The 16,825-nt window shown below is 51.0% G+C and overlaps 1 protein-coding gene and 1 long non-coding RNA gene across 2 annotated transcripts; one reads left to right on the top strand and one right to left on the bottom strand.

Annotated features, from left to right (window-relative positions):
- Positions 1–1,503: 1,503 nt before the first annotated feature.
- Positions 1,504–7,904, bottom strand: LOC310892948. The gene is made up of 3 exons (XR_014578590.1): positions 7,772–7,904; positions 2,484–6,019; positions 1,504–2,024 (listed from the first exon to the last, which is right to left on the bottom strand). It is a non-coding gene; the product is annotated as an uncharacterized lncRNA (long non-coding RNA).
- A 190-nt stretch (positions 7,905–8,094) lies between these two features.
- ARHGDIB (Rho GDP dissociation inhibitor beta) lies at positions 8,095–16,729 on the top strand. The gene is made up of 6 exons (XM_083821234.1): positions 8,095–8,243; positions 11,669–11,857; positions 12,416–12,499; positions 13,356–13,432; positions 14,927–14,990; positions 15,906–16,729. The coding sequence occupies exons 2-6, from the start codon at positions 11,680–11,682 to the stop codon at positions 16,103–16,105; spliced, it is 603 nt and encodes a 200-aa protein (XP_083677360.1). The 5' UTR covers positions 8,095–8,243; positions 11,669–11,679; the 3' UTR covers positions 16,106–16,729.
- Positions 16,730–16,825: the final 96 nt, after the last annotated feature.

Genomic DNA, 16,825 nt, shown 5'->3' with positions numbered 1-16,825 from the left:
ACTGCTCCGGCAATGAGGTAGAGGTGAAAGAGGCTGAGGCCTGCTTTTCCACTGCCACGGCTCCAGAGAGAGATTTCCAAGGTCAGTCTGGAGAAAAAGGCCCTTTGAGGAAAAATAAATCAAACCCTAAAGCTTAGTTGAACTACCAGCAATGTCCCTGCCTGTGTTAGAAAGTAGGTGACACTGGGGACGTGGCTAAGCCCCTGATGTTTCCTAGCAGGGGGTGCTCGGTGGCACCAGGCCGCTCATGCAGCTCCACGTTACACATCTGAGCAGTCCGCTTGTGCTGCTGTCCCCAGGCTTCCTCGGGGAAGGCGAGGATCCTGCTTTTCCCCTTCTGTCAAGGTGCTTAATGTGCATGCCAGCACATCGTTGCAGGCCCCAGGCTCTCAGGCACCAACACTTTAGGACGTGCCAGGGCTTTTTATAGCAGACGATATAAAACCCGTGTAGCCTGTCATACACTTCATTAGCTACCGGAGAGTTACATTTTCTTGCTCCGAGCAGTGAGCCTGGCCTTTGTTCAAACAGATAACAAAGTCTTGCCACCTAATGCTCTCAAGAAGTACACTGGTAGGATTTTATTAATTTATACAAACATTTCCCTGGTTGGTATAAATAAAAAGAAAAGCAGAATGAATCTTCTCGTTTTTAGTCACCCCCAGATCTCAAAATACAGAGCAAATTTTCATCACCCCTAACTGTAAATATGGAAACTGGTGTACAGAAATCTCAGAGACCTGCAGATAAGACCCATCCACCCAGACATCTGCTGTGGGGAGCGATGAGCTTGGCCATGCAGCACAAAGAGCTCAGTACTTTATAACTGCTTTGTGATTCATCGTTTAGGAGCATCCCCCTGCTCAGAGCTGAGTTGTCCCAGGAGAAGGCAGTAACGTGAGTAAGCGTCCTTTCTGTGCACTAACTTTGCTTAATGTCTGCATCCAGGCTGTTGGTGGTGCTGCAGTAGGACTGAGCTTGTTAGATCATTTTTAAAAACTTCCTTTCTTTCCTATTGTTGCTCTGTCAGCAATTAGAATATCTGTTTTTCTTTTATAAAATTATTTTCCTCCTGAATGGCATTTACCAAACAAGCTTAACATTAAAGTCCTGAACTAGGACATTTTTTCACTTTTTTGATCAAACACAAGGAGTTAATCTTGTTGTCTATCTGGCTGCCAGAAGCCAGAGCATGTTGTTGCTTTTAAAAATGTACCTGAATAGCACATTTTTTACAGTATTGTCTCAAGAATCTTCCTTAGTTTTTTTAAAATTTCATTATTGATTCTTTCTGTATGAATTACATGCCATGTACCTGCAAGCGGTGATTTAATGACCCACTTGCACTGACTAAAAGTGATCACACATTGAACCAAGCATGGAAGTCTTGTTTAGCTTCATTGCTAAGAAGAAGAAGAAAAAAAAGAAGAGGCTACAAAATTTTATTTATTTATTTAAATGGAAATCAGATATTTACAGAAGTTTATTCTGTTTAAAACAGTGAAGCAAACGATTCAGTGTCACTGGGCTAAGAAGACAAAAGCGTGCACAAGTCAGCTCCAGATGTCTTCTTTCCTGACAGCTCCTCTTCTCATTTTGCTCTGAATGATCAATTCTTTCTCCTTGGCAACCAGCAGCCCAATCAAGAGAGGCTCTTCTAACACATTTTGGTAAAATGTTTCTTTCTTCTTCTTAAGGAGACACATCTATTCCTATGGCTTTCACACCATGCTACAGACTCTTTCCTCCTGCTACTACATAAAAGCGCTGCTGTGCAATCCCATTCAGTTCGACTCTTTGCCACCACCACCACTATTAGGATTTTTTTTTTTTTGAAGTAACAGATGAGGCTTTCAAATAGAAATGATTGCTTTTGGGGAGCATCTTGCATTCTCCTTGGGAACATTCAGCTAATGGGCAGAGGAGGCAGCTCTTCCTGCTCCATTATCTTGTCTCTTGGGTGGCTGCTTATCTCCCAGACACATGGATGCTAAATGCTCTAGCTGCCATGCTACAGCAGATCTCTGATGAAAATAACCGCAGAAGGGGGAAAAAACAGGGGATGGAAACGTAAATCATATTAAAAGAAAACCAACAACAAACCACTTTTTTTATTGATCAGGTGTATTACCATGGACTAAGCCTTATGTTCTCCCCCCAGGGTTTCACAAATCCTTAGGTTTTAATGTTTTAATGTTTGTTTGTTTGTTTTGATGTTATGTTTTTTCACTGGCAGATTCCAACCCTTCCTTTAATTTAGACCCAGTACATGCTTGCTTTCAAGCGGAGGTACACCCCTCACAAAGTGAGTTAGATCTTCTTACTGGGAGGCCCCTGAGGCCATTTCTGTGCCAAGGACCTGGAGCTGCAGCCCACTTCTGGGGTCCAGTCAAGTACAAGAAGCACATGATGGACGAAGTGAGCTGGTTAGGAGCTATCACTGCACACTGGGTTTACACGTGTTGCACAATGCATGTACTCACACATTCACATACACAAAGATCCATTTGCAGGGTACATAGCTGAAGGCATACAGTGACTGTAAAGGTTAAAGGTAGCTATAGAGCAAAATGCAAATAAATGAAGGGGGGGAGAGGGAAAGGGGAAGACTTTCCCCAGTGACCAGCTGGGAATAGCAACAATGGGGTTCCATAGGAGCATCCTCCCTTGGGGGTCTCACCAGTGCAGCAGGTGATGATGACAAAGGTGATGAGGATGACAATTGCTTGCCATGCTTTTCCTTGGCATTATATAATTTTCATCAGGACCCACTTATTGATTATTTCTGGTTATGACTCTATTAGCTCTGGGAGGAGAATGCTAGGAGAATTGCATGCAAATGTTGCACATTCGTTGGTTGTTACGATTCCGTGTGTATATATTATTGGATAATAGCTACTGAGAATTTAAATAGCTCACCACATTTAGTTTTCTATTTTATACACTGAAGTCTACAAAACAAGAGGTGAAGAAAGAGAGGGAGGAGGGCCAGTTCTCACACCAGTGCTTTCCGTGAGAACCTGCCACAAAAACACTGTGGGGGTTGGCAGGGGCAGGGCCATGGGAGCCTTAATACAGGAACAGCACAAGTGCAATAAAGGAAGAATGTTGGCACAGAAAGGCTGATAACCACCGCCTCCCTGGCTCCAGGGGAGGCTGCACAGCTGCAAGCAGTGCGCCCTGAGCACTGCTGTGGCTGAAGAACCAAGGCACATGGAGAGCTAGCGGGGTCCTGGGCACAGCCTCACACCAAGCCATGAATTCCAGCATGAAGTCGAGCTCTGTTGAAATGAGCATTTAGCATGGGCAAGGCAGAGTGCAGCTGGCAAGGAGATTTTCTAAGGCCAGCAGAGAAAAGAGGATGCCACGGCTCTCCTGATTTAGTCCCAGCTTCAGCTCCGGCTGTGTCGGAGGGAAGGAAGCCACGGTGCATGTGGGAGAGCTTGGATAAATACCTCCCTAACACCCTGCCTGGCGATCAGCTTAGGGCTGAGATTTGATTACACGTGCTGAGATCTGACCTTACATAACCACCCATTTTCTGAGAGGCCCCGAAATAATCCAGCCCTCTTTCAAAGCCTGCGGTGGTGGGTGACTCCTCCAGGACAGCAGCCCCGTGAGAGGCAGGCTCCTGCCCAGCAGCCGTTGAGAGGGACAGAGGGCAGGAGCTGCTTTCGTCCACGCTGGGCCCTGGAGTGCAGGGCGTGCAGAGGAGACATCCCTGCTCCCTGGAGGCAGGGACCTTCTTCCCTACACCCATCCCTGTCCTTCCTCTCTCCCTGGCCCTTTCCACCTTCACTCTCCCTCTCCTTAACTGGGCTGCTGTGTCCATCCTCAGCATTTCTCAGGATGGCCTCTGGAGGAAACAGGCTCTGTCTGCCTGCACCCCGTCATCCCCAGCCTCTTTCCCTCTCCCTGCCTTGCCATTCTCCTCGCTCCCCCAGGGGAGGCAAGGCATGCAGGAGAGACATGTGAAGTCTTCGCACACCTTGAGGCTGGAGACAAGGGTTATGGGATTAGCACGTTAACTGGCCTGAAAGCAGCTTAGACAAGCATTAAATCTCCAATCTTCTCTCCATTTTTCAAGGAAATCTCTTCTGGAGGAGCTGGAGAGATGGAGCACCCAGTCACGCGTTCTGGGTTCAGCTCCTTGCCTGGCTGAGAGCCCACGAGCCTTGTGGCCAGGTGGTTTGAAGGGACTGCTGTGGCTCCGGGGGTGGGAAGCCCAGCTGAACCCTTCCCAGGGGCTCTGTGTCTAGCCCCATCCCCTCCTCCCTGCCCACCCCAGCAGCTGCACACACCCTCGCAGTGCTTTAGGAGGGGCGGGTGGCACCGAGAAGGGAGAAGACAGGCGCCACGTGTGCTGGGCACAGCAGGATCAACCTCAGGGTGCTGCCTTTTAAAGCAAACCCTGGGTTGCCTTGAGCCTGTGTTTTCTTCACACAGAACGAATCCATGCTTCACCAGCTGCATTCCCCGGTTCATCCTGCTTAACCAGAGGTGGAGGAGGCAGTGCTGGGTTTACCAGGGAGCCGGGTGGCACCTCCTGACGCAGCGAATGCTCCCTCGTACAGCAGGGAAAGGTCCTGTGTCTAAACACCCTGACCTGCTGCCTTCCTGTGCTCGTCTCATGACTGCCTCAGGCCCGGATCACCCTGTGATCTCTGGAGAAGAGACCTCCACATGCACTGAGGGACACTACCCGGCCTGGGGACACCCTCTGCCAAAAGAGATGCTGCCCTGCAGCAGTTGTTGACATCAGTTTGCTGCACCATGAGGTTGTCTTCCCGGTGTAGTGCCTGTAGTCTTCCTGGAAACTGTGGAAAGCTTGAGGGGGAGGCAAAGCTCATGACAGTGACAGGATTCAGCAGTGTTATTCATTAGCGAGCAGTGTGAGCCAGCAACACCCTGTGCTGAGTTCAGCGCAAGTGCAAATGAATAGCTCCAGACCAAGCCACTTTACAAGAGCAGTGGGAAAAATATTATATTATCGAGCCTCTTAAAACTACAGACAAGGATTCCCCACCCAGACTGAAGTCTACCTGTAGTCCCCATGCTGGTGCTTTCCAGCCTGGGAAATTTCAGCACCCACTTTGAAAGTTTTACAGTTAAAGAGCAGATCAAAGTACAGGATTATAACAGGTGACGTTTTCCTGAGTTAGTCACTTCTAAAGGCTATAAAATAGTTTCCTTTCCTCAAATGCAGCCGTCTCTTCTGGAGATAACATTTAGCAGCACACCACAGCAATGTAGCACCAGGAAAAAAAAAAAATTCCAACACAGAAATGGTGGACAGCTTGTGGCAGCAATCCAAACACAAATAGAAAAAAAGATACCATGCCTATTTTATTTATTTTTTTAACCTTAAAATTGTTAAGAAAGTTCAGGATATGTTGGGTCCAATAAGGTGCTACAGAAGGCATTTGATAGTTGGGAGTAAAGGTTGTAGTTGAAGGATATGCATTTAAAAATTTGAATAAGGTTTTGGATATTGACTTGAAACAAGTTTAGATGTTAGTGGTTGGTTACATGTATTAATGTGGTCAACTAATTGTACAACTGACTCTGTTCAGTGGAAAGAAAGTAAATAGGACCTAATAATATTTAATATTTAGTTTATTTAATATTTGATTAAATATTTTAAATATTATTTTCCAACTAAACCACATTTGAAACATTGCAATTTCTTTTGCAATGCAGTGGGTACAGTCTAGCTGTTGTCCTTGCCTCCTTCTGTCACAGACGTAAGAATTGGCTGGGGTTGGACAAAGTCTGCCAAGAGATGATCTTTGTTGCATGGCATCAGTTTGTCAGAGATGAAATACGTGGTGGTAGGGATTTGCTTTCAGTGATGTTCTGCTGCAACACTGTTCAAAACCTGCCTTTCTTCCAGCAGATCAGTGACGTGGTTCCCCAGCGGGATGTTGGATGTGCCAACCTGAAGGATGACGCCTGGTTTCTAAGCTCCCATCTGCTCTCCATGGTGCGTATCCAATGTCTGCAGTTTCTTCTCACCTCTCTTACCAACAAGAAGATGAAGCACAGAGCAATAACATGATTTGTCCCTAATTACATACTGGCTAGTTTCTAATCTAGGAGTAAACCCCATATCTCCTGTGTTCTAGGCATTCGTGCCAGTATAGGCTAAGCGTACACGCCTGTGGTGGTGCACAGATGTACATACCTACACCTCTATGCGCATATTTGTGGATATACTGGTCTTGATGTATGCTCGCACACATTTAGAAATAGTGTGTGTATAGCTACACAAAGACACAGGCAGTCCAGTATCTATCTCCAACAACAACAACAACAACAAGGAAATAAAACTAAATCCAACCATTCACCAGCAAAAATGATCGCAATAACTCTAGAGTTCCGATTGCTCTGGTTTCTCTGTACACAGCCACTAAACCCAAGGAAACCTCAAGCCAAGGCATGGGCAAACAGTAACCTCAACCCACACACTTTTCTGGCCAGGGCGTTCTGGTCCCCAGTGCAAACTGGGAATTCTGCTGAAATTGGAGATAGTCAGGACACTTCTAGAACCAATCCAAAAAGTTGATTTATAAGACACAGAGGCTACAAAATAAGACCATCTTCTCAAAGCTCCCTGTAGTTAACACACCCAGCTCTTCACAGCTTGCCCAGGCCTGTTCATGCAGTCCAAGCCACCATAATTTGGTATGGCCACTGAAAGAACTTGCTCTGTCCTTTCCCCATCCCCATGACCACACAGCCCCTTCTCTTGTGCCAGCACAAGTGAACAAGGATGGAAAACTCTTCTTTATATACTTTCACATCTGTATTTGTATTTGTGTGTATAAACTCACTGCTATATACTTATGTATTTGCTTACCTATTTTTGGCAGGTATGTTTAAAACTCAGCTCAGTGCTGTGTTCAGCTCAATTCTCTTGTGCTGGCCAACAAGAAGGGTAAGTGTAGGAGTGAGAAAGAGCAGCAGAGCATAAAATAATTTCTCTTGGTCATGGAGCTAATTCATGGAGGCTTAAAGTGTTTCTAAGGTTGCAGCTCTGGCTAAATGGAAATCTATTGCCAGCCAGAGATATGCTCTGTTTGTCCCTTGAAATGCATGAGGGCAGAATTCAAAGTGCCATCCATAGCTTGAATCAAAGCAATGTAGGCTGGGAAAATCATCCCCCCTTTCTGAGATCAGTCTCAGATCTGACAGAGATTCCTCTTACTTAGTTGTCTGCAGCCTTTCAAAATTTGTGTATGATAAATATTTTCTAATAGACACATGGATCCCGGGCAGTGAATTGAATCCCCTTGACAATAGATTTGTTTTGCTCAGTTTGCTTCTGCAAATGCATTAAAAGGAGTCCATCAGTCATTTCAGATCCAGATTTGTTGGTTGCAGACCAATGATCCAATTTGTTCTTGAATTCTGCGCTGAGGATTATGTGTGTGCAGGAGCTATGCGACTGGAGAACTAAGTGAGCAATTTGTGAGTGGAAGAGGAAGATTAAAATCTGCTGATATTTCAGAGAGGAAGTGGTGTAAAATCTTTGTGATCATTTAAGCATCCCTAGGAAATGTGAGCTTATTCCTGATGTAGCTGGTCTTTGAAACTGCTTGTTGGAAAATGGCTGAGAGTTGGGAACACGCGGCTGGATGGGAACAATTCGCTGATTAAATGCAGCAGGTAGCATGTGCTAACCGGGAGAAAATGAGGTTCGTGTGTAACGACCTCCATTTACAAGCCCCCCACGTATGCACGGATGCACACGACCTGATTCTCCACTTACCCTCAGTATAAATCGGTGTAACAGCAGTATAACAGCAGTATAACAGCAGCGTAAATGGGGGTCAGCTTTCCAAATCCACCTTAATTACAGCATCCCGAGCAAGGAGGAAAATAAATACAACTAAAACCGGGGCTGAAAAACAAAGGGCCACCCCCAGGTGCAGCAGCGGGCACAAAGAGCCCGGGGCCGCGCAGGGGACAAAGCGGCGCAAGAGGCGCGCGGCGCAGACAAAGCGGGGCAGGGCGCTGCGCCCCCGTGCGCGGAGCTGGGCGGCATGCGGAGCCTGCCCGCGTCTCGGGGCTTCCTCTTCGAGTGGGTTGGTGGTGGTGGCTTTTTTTTTTTTTTTTTTTTTTGAGCGTGTGAGTGTTATTTTTTTTTTTTTCCGCCAACTTCCTTCCTGCTCCAACTGCCAAAGCTGAAAGCGGAGCGCTGCGAGCAGAGGAGGACCCCGGAGGCAGGCGCCGCGCAGGCAGTGAGTGCGGACCCGGGCAGGGGGGGGGGACCGTGGGCCGGGGGGGCCGGGGAGGGGGCGAGATGCTGCGCCCCGCAACTTTGCGCCTTTGTTCTGGCTTGCGGCTCCATCGCCCGGGGAGACGGGCGGGGAGGTCAGGGCCCTGCCCGCATCCTCCGGGGAAGTTGCGCTGGGAGGGATGGGGATGGGGCTGGGGGGCAGAGGAAGGGGGGGCGGCCCCCGTGCCCCCCGGGGTGGCGGGAGGGCACTGGCACGGGCAGGGGGGTGGCGGCGGAGGGGGGCTCCCCGCCTGGCACCCCGGGGTGCCGGGGGCGGCAGGGCGCTGGGCTCCCCCTCTGCCCTCGCACCCTGGGGGTGGGATGGGGGGCGCCGGGCGGGCAGGCGCGGAGCTCCCCCGTGGGGGAAAATTGCTGTCCCCCTGCCAAACCCGCTAACCGGAGATAAGCCCTGGCTCGGGTGGAGATTTGGGGAGGTTAATTAGGTGCGCAGAGGGAGCGTGGATAAAATGTTGCCCCTCTGATGCCCCTCCTCGTGCCCTGTGACAGCGGGGCGGGGGGGGTGAGGAGGTGCCCACCACCCACCTCATCTGCAGCCCCGTGTCCCCAAAGGCTGCGGGAGCGAGGGCAGCCCCCACCCCGGCACAGGCAGTGCTGCTGCGAGAGCGTGATCCCTCCGTGTCCTCCTGCAGCCATGTCTGAGGGGGGGTCCCTAACACAGCCCTGCTGCTGCCTGGGAGCTCCTGGGCCTCGGAAGCACAGGCAATGCAGAGCTGTGGGTCGGGGCTGTGGGGAAGCAAGAAAAATAGGGAAGAGTGGGGCACAAATCAGCCAGATCTCTCCTTGTGTAAACCGTTTATGGGGTTAATATTTTTTGCTTTTAATATATCTCATGGCCTGAGGCCCAGGGGGTCTCTGTGCCAGCAGAGCCCATGGCCTGGGCAGTGGCACGGGAGCCCCGGCATGCTGACAGGTGGGTGCTGACACGCTTACCCACGGAGACTCAGCGTGCCTGAGCCCTGTAGCATCTCTCTGCTTGCGGAGTCCCCAGAGCTGGGGCGAGCAGCTTCGGTGCCCAGGGCTGTGCCCAGCCCCAGCTCTCCCCGCTACTTGGGGCTCTCCCCAGCCTCGGGGAGCTGCTGCCTGTGAGACAAGGGCAGGGGCAACGGGGATGTGAGCTTTCCTCATGGTCACCTCCCTGCCTGGGAACGTCGTAGGAAGTGGAGAAGCGCCAGAGTGGGGTCTGATCAGTGCCATCTTGCAGAGACGCGCTTGAGCTGGGGGTTGTTCCTGCCAGGCAGCATGGCTGGTGCCGTTCTGCATGGGCTCTTGCCATTGGCACAGCAGGCTGCCTGCATACCCCTCTGGGAGGTTTTCAGAGCCTAAAAGCACCCCCGCTTCAAGTGAGCTGCCCGTGGGCTGGGAGGGAAGGTCTGCGCCATGCGTGACGCAAAGGGAAGGTCTGAGAGATGGGCAGCAGCCAGCTGGTCCGGCCCTGACTCTGCCTCCTCTGTGCATGTGGCCAGCGGGATCTCTCTCTCCTCCTGGGTCTCTCCCCCTCCTGTGATTAAACCACAGCCGTGACATGTGGAGGACAGGGGCAGGCAGACAGCTCTGTTCTGTGGTTCTGGCGGGGAGCTGCTGGTTTCCTTCCTCATTAGGACAAGCTCAGGTGCCTTTCCCATGGTACGCAGGTCCTTCGCACTCCCGGAGCCAGGAATGGGCATGAACTCAGCCCAGGGCATTTGGCTGCTGGGACAAGCTTTTCTTCCTGTCCAGTCGAGCTGGGATTTCCTTTTATTTCCCAGCTGCCCCCCTGCACTAGTTCCTGACTCACGGCAACATGCTGTTGCAAAGCCGTCTTGCATCAGAACCGTTATCCATTGCCATGCCTGGCTGAGTACGCGGCTTGTGCTGCTCCGTCCTTCTCTGTCCCTCTGTAACGTGCCTTTGCCGATATATGCCTCCTTGAATGTTTTCCTCTGATCTCACCTGTGCTGGGATTGCGCTGGGAGGTCTGCGTATTACTCATTGCTGCCTGGTTCCACTTGCTGATTCACTGTGAACTGTTGCATATTTATTTATTTATTTCCGTTCTGCTTCAATGAATGAGAAAACTATCCTGGTAGCTCCCTTCTGGGAAATTCTGGGAGTATTATGGCCACGGCTGTAGAGAGGAATAAAGGTCTTGATGGAGGAACTGCAAGGAACCAGGCAAAAAGTGAATTTCTGGCAGAGACAGCCTCAGAGAAGGAGTTAATGTAAGGATAAGCTGAAGTGAACTGAATGGCCTGTGTAGCTCAACCAAATCACCTCGCTGTCAAACAGCAAGGAGTGGCTTGGCCATCTGCAACACCCACCGGCGCCGGAGGGCACGGCTCTGTCTTTCTGCCTTTCTCTGGAGAACGGGAAGGAGGTTAGGACCATGTGGCTGGCTCTGCCAGGCAGGCAGCTGACAGAGGGGACCTGGCGCAGTGCTGCTCACCTCTCCTTCCTTTTTGCCTGCCTTTGTCTCCTCTTTCCCCATCTTGTGCTCTCTGCCAGGCTGCCCATCAGCCTTTCTCTCCCCGCTCTGGCTCCCGTTTGGGATGCTACCCAAGCTGTTTCACTCTGCCAGCACTCAGCATCACGCATCCTGGCCGTGCTGAGTGCGTGGCTGCGAGCCCCAGCCTTCCTGCCTCTCTTTTCCGAGAAGCCCTGCGGATGAAGCGCAGGTATGCAGGGCAGCTCTGCAGCCGGGCTCAATGCAGTCACCCTCGTGCTTCCTTCCTTAGCAGGAAGGAGACCTGAGGGGTGTGAGGTGAGCTGTTCCTAGGAGCAAACACTAGGGATGCCAGCAGATAGACCAAAGTGTGTGTGTTTCCTCGAGGGCTTTAGGTAGCTTGCTAATGTAAGGGAGCAGCTGTCAGGTACTTGATCTTTTCATGAAACGCTGTCTGACTGCTGGCTTAAAACAAGAGGGCAAAAGAAACACCCGTCCTTGGTTAGATTCATGTCTCTGTGCCCCGCTGCGTGGCTGTGGGCTCTTTGTGTGAGATCTCTGGCAGGCGCTGAAGCCTTGTACGGTGGCTTGTAATTGCAGGATTGCCGGCCAGCGATCGTGCTGCAGAGCAGCTGTAAATCACACCGGTTTCAGCCTCCGCTCCCGCGCCTCCTCCCCGCGAGGGAAGGCTGGTGTAGGTCTGCGTGTGCGCGGTGCCTGCAGGGAGAGGAGTGGGGGCAGGAGGGGGTTGTGTTCGAGCCTCAATATCGGCACAGCGGTGTCGGGATTGCAGCTGATCGCTGTCGCCATTTGCCTTTGACGATCCCGCTGAGTTCAGCGCCGGGCAGGTGCCTGCCTGACTGCCTGGGGACTGACCCACAACGTGCCCCCAGGGACGCTGTTCCTCCACAGAGTGATCCCATTGACTGCTCCTCTCTGCTACCCAGACCAAGTGATCATGACTGAGAAGACACAGGAACCTCATGTGGAGGAAGACGATGATGAGCTGGATGGGAAACTGAACTACAAACCTCCTCCCCAGAAAACACTGCAGGAGCTGCAAGAGTTGGACAAAGACGATGAGAGCCTTGCTAAATACAAGAAGTCCCTGCTGGGAGATGGACCTGTGGTGGCAGGTAGGCTGAGCATCCTGTAGGAAAGGGGCTAGGGAGATGCACAGCAACAGTGTGCCTAGGGGATGGGGCAAGGTGGCCTCAAAGAAGAGGGAGCTTGTCTGACCAGACGCTGCTTCTGCTGGAGGACTGGCTACGGGAAGGTGGGGAGATGCATAAAAAGGAGGCAGAGAAGATGCTCTGAGCATTACGTGTAAGGTAGCAGTGAGTGCTAGCATCAGGAAGGGGCTTGTGGTGAGGGTATGTGGACCTCGGAGGACTCCTGAAGGGTTTGAAACGTGAGGGGGACAGCCTGTGACCTTGCTACTCAAAATGATCTTAAGAGGGGAGTCACCTGTAGGGGAAAGACCTCCTGTGTATTGGGATGGTGGCTGGAGGGATCTGTGTTGAGCATCTGGGGTAGATGCATGGTCCTGTTGTGCTAAGAGAAGCCTGGTGTTGCTGGGTGCTTTGTGAGGTGTAGTCTCTGGGTGGGAGGTCAGTGGCATTTCTTCTTCACTTTTCCCCCCAAACACTTAATTTTGCAACCTGAGAGCCTCCCCCTGCCTTTCCTACCCGCAGACCCAACAGCTCCCAACGTGGTGGTCACCCGGCTCACCCTGGTGTGTGACTCTGCTCCAGGACCGATCACCATGGACCTTACAGGTAGGCACGGGCTCTCACTGGGCACACAGGGGAGCAAGCAAAGGTCCCAGCATGCTTCAAGTTGAAAGCGAATTTGTCCTTGGAATACTACAGATGGGTTTTAGAGGAATCCTGAGGGTATCGTAGCCTCGCTTTTTATTTTAAGGTACATTTGTATGAAAAAGAGACGTAACGGGAAAGTGTTGAGGGTCTTTCTCTTCGTTTGGATTGCCTTATTTGCTCCTGGGTTTCTGCTGCCTTCTCTTACTTCCTGTCAGCTAAGGTCCTGAGCACCAGGGACGCGCATGCATTCGGGCAGCGGGCTGTTGTGAAACTTCAGAACCAAGCAGCGCTGCAGTTCCGGCCCCGGGGCACGTGGGGAGAGGACCAGGCTTCACCTTATAAGGGCTTTTCTGCGCGGAGGGGAAGCTGGGCCCGCAGGAGCCGAGAGGCTTCCTGTTCAACCGAAACCGCGCAGCGCCCGGCTGGCCTCGCGGGCCGGGCAGGGGCTGTGAAACACACTCAGCTCGCCCAAAACTGGGGCTGGGCATGGCTGGAGCGTGATGCCCTCCTGCAGATAGCTAACAACAGGTCTGCACGTAAATACGTTTGCGTGTGTATGCCCGGACCCATGTTTGTTAGGGCGTTTTCGGTGCAGATGTGGACACCGACACATACATGCACTCAGGTGCAGGCATTTTTGCATGTGTGTGCTCACCGTGCAGTTGCTTGTACCCACGTCTGTGCACTTGTTTTGCAGGTGTGCAGTCTTTTGAAATGATCCTCACCTCCGACACCAGTCCCAGCCCCATCCCCCTGCAGGTGGTCTCTTCTCCCTGTCACACCTCTGGCTAATGGCTTGATCCTCTCCTTGCAGGTGACCTTGAAGCACTCAAGAAAGAGACCTTTGTATTAAAGGAAGGAGTTGAATACAGAGTTAAGATCCACTTCAAAGTGAGTTGTTTTCCTTCTGGTTGCTTCTCCTCAGTTGTTGAAGCCAGTCACCAGCAGTCTATCAGATATCTAGAGCTGGACAAGCTGGGCCTTGGTAAAGCTCCCCTAGCTTTACGTGTCATGCTACCCAACAAGGAAGTGGGCCTTTCCAGAGCATTATGTCTGCTTGCCCACCCCTTGGAAGAAGTTGCCTACTGTCCACCCATGATGGTGAACAGCAGGTTGTTTGGAAGTGAAAAAGGTAGTTTTTGGCTGAGTTTGGCTTGATTTTTAGTCACCAGAAAGTCTTTAATTCACACAGAGTGGGAATGGAAAGGAAGAAGAAGAGACGGTGGCCTTCCATAATGTACTGGTTCAGGGTTCAGTCTGTACTGCTGAAATTGATGAATGCATGGAAAAGATTTAATACTGTAGCATTTGGCTGAAGATATCTGAATTTTTCTGTGTCACAATATGCCCAAATGGGCTAATTTCTCCCCCCCTCCCATTAACCACTGTGTCAGCCATTTCTTCTGTTCCCAGCTGAAAATGAAACTTGGTCACGTTGCAGCGTGGCATCTGTCACTGAAGTGATCACCTCCACAGATGTTCGCTGCAGGCAAAGCTGGGTTTGGCGGAGTGCAAAAGGAAGGAGGATAGCTCTCCTGAACCACAGCAGGGGAAGTGTTAATGTATGGGTTCTGCAGGAAGGATCTCCCTCCCTCTCTGAGGCTCACTTGCTGTCTCAGAGATGGCTTTGTCCCCAGAGACACCTCCAGCTCTCTTTTGTGCTGTGAAATATTTCCGTCTGTATCTGAGCCCTGTTAATAGGAGATGCTTGGAGACAGACGAGTTACTCTAACCCTCTCCCTCAGTCCCAGTGCTTGTAAGAACTGGCACCATGCGGATTCTCCCCAGGATGTAAAAGGATCTGCCCATCTTGTTACCAGATTGAACAGTGCTGCAGGAAGGCGGTGATGCTGGATAGGGACAGCAAAGGGATACATACAAGCTGTCCCTGGGAGATTTGAAGAAAGATAATGAACAAAATGGTGCTCTCCATCTCTTTAGGAGTAACTCGCCAGCTCTCCGTTGAGTTTAGAGGGCATCTGGGAGAGCTCAGTGAATCTTGCCCACCTGTTTGTGCTAAAGGGATGACTCCAGTCACCCATCTCTGGTTTTCCATATGGAAGCTATTAACTGGGAATTCTCTGCTTCACTTTGCTTTGTCCTCATCAGCCTATTCTGAGAATCTGACTTATGTGCCCCTGTCAGCCTCAAAGTTAGGGGAAGGATGGGGAAGGGCAAAAGATGCCCTCAAACACACCAAGGATCTGTAGGTCTCTGGGTGCCTGTGGAGAAGTGATGTTAGGGCTTCCCACAATGTGTCCTGTGCTGAGCCCTTGAGAGCATCGGTATAGAGATCCAAGATGGACATCTTTATAAGGTGGGAAAAACAGCAGACAGAGGACCAAAACCCTCCTGGTGACTCTTACCTCTGGTCACTTTTTGCAGGTAAACAGGGACATTGTGTCGGGACTGAAATACGTGCAGCACACCTACCGGACGGGAGTGAAGGGTGAGTAAGAGACTGTCATGCCCTGCACACCCATGCTCCTACCCTTGCTCAGAGAAGTGTCCCTGCAGATTTGGGCCAGGACAGAGCCTCTCTTGCCACGCAGGAGATAAGACTTCTTGGCAGAGTGCATTAGCCTGCACTTTGTGTCACCCAGGCCAACTGTTTCCTGTGCCTGTGTGAACTCACTGCAAGCCAGCTCTGGTGTCTGTTTGCTGCACCACCGTCTGCAGCAGAAACGTCCCCAGAGACACTGCTTAGACGGTGTTTGCCACAGATTTCCTCTGTATAGAGCTTTTTACCTCCCCCACCTGCATTTGAAGAGTGGCTCAGCACCTTGTGGAGTTTGTCAGCCATGAAAATCCTTCCAGATGTACTTGGTAAAATTTAGAGCTGCTCTGCAAACCTTCCCACTGTCCATGGAGACCTGTGCTTGCCCATGACCTCTTGTGCTCTTACAGTGGTGCCGTATCTGGGCTTGGCACAGGAAAGCCACATTTTGCACACACGTCCCACATTTGCATTTTCTGCAAGCAGCCACCACTAAGTCTGAAGCCCATTAAGCATGCAAGTAGCGTCTTCTCACCAGAAAAGAGAAGTAGCAGGGGGTCAAGAAAGACTTCTAGCCGTATGTTCTGGGTGCCCACTCCCCTCCAGCAGCGTGCCCATTTGAGAGGGTGCAGGCCGAAGTGCCTGCCTATCTGCCCATCCATCCATTCATCCTTCCAGCAGTCCTTGTGTTTTGCTTGCCTGCTTTCTAACTGCCTCCACTAAGTGTTCCCCTTGTTGACTACCATCCCTTTCTCTCCACACTACTTCCTTTCTGTCTCATGCTCTTGGCTTATGCTCCTGGCTTCTTCTCTGCTTTATTGTTTCCCCACCTGAGGAGCTCATCCCTTGTGGATTGTTTTCTCCTAGTGGACAAAGCCACGTTCATGGTTGGCAGCTATGGGCCACGGCCAGAGGAATATGAGTTCTTGACGCCTATTGAAGAGGCTCCTAAGGGAATGCTGGCTCGAGGTACCTATCACAACAAGTCATTCTTCACGGATGATGACAAGCATGACCATCTCACCTGGGAGTGGAACCTGTCCATCAAGAAGGAATGGACAGAATGAGTTCACCCGGTTTGCCTTCCCCCTTCCCGTCCCCTTGCCTCCTGCACCAGTCTCCAGGTGGGCCATGCCCACCACGCTGCTCCCTCCTGCCATGTGGCTGGCCACAGCCCTTGCAGCCCTTGCCGTGGGTGCCAGGGCTCTGTGCCAGCCTTGGTCAATGCACAGGCCAGCAGGTGGCCTTTGCTGCTTCTTCTGATACACTGAAAATAACCCACCCGTTCTCACCACTGCCCCATCATGACACATAATGGTTTAAATTGGGAAGCATCTCCCTCCCTTTTTCCCAGTACTTCTTCCTGCTGCCTCCATTTCTCCTTCTATACCAACTCCGGTCCCGGAAAGTGCCTTTTCTAGGAAGCAAGATCACCTCGCCAGCTCCTTGAGTCTCCTGGCAGGGCGGACTGGTCCCTGGAAAATCCCTCTCTGAGTTACACTTGCCATGTGCTCTGACTCATTGTAAATGGCTACTTACCTCCCGTGGTGGTCTCCTGGTTTGTATCTGGTGCCCTACCCTGTTGAAATCCATACTCATGCAGGCAAAATCAGTCAGGGGGATGCAGCTAGATGCTGTAACAAGACTTCAGTGTCTCAAGAATAAAAATGGTTTCTTTCTTCTTCTCTGCATGAGTGTCTCATTCTTTTCTGGAGTGTGGGTACTGTTGCATCAGAGTTTTGCAATGAGCTATGTGTGGAGACTGTTATAGGAAGGCTTAAGAGTGT

The sequence above is a fragment of the Anser anser genome (genome assembly GCF_964211835.1).
Source record: "Anser anser genome assembly, chromosome: 1".
Classification (NCBI taxonomy): domain Eukaryota; kingdom Metazoa; phylum Chordata; class Aves; order Anseriformes; family Anatidae; genus Anser; species Anser anser.
This window is presented reverse-complemented; position numbering and strand designations above follow the sequence as displayed.

Excerpts from the sequence above, each read along its gene's own strand:
- ARHGDIB (XM_083821234.1), top strand. The coding sequence starts at position 11,680 with ATGACTGAGAAGACACAGGAACCTCATGTGGAGGAAGACGATGATGAG. Across the intron at positions 11,858-12,415 it reads AGATGGACCTGTGGTGGCAG|ACCCAACAGCTCCCAACGTG; the intron begins GTAGGCTGAGCA and ends TCCTACCCGCAG. Across the intron at positions 14,991-15,905 it reads CTACCGGACGGGAGTGAAGG|TGGACAAAGCCACGTTCATG; the intron begins GTGAGTAAGAGA and ends GTTTTCTCCTAG.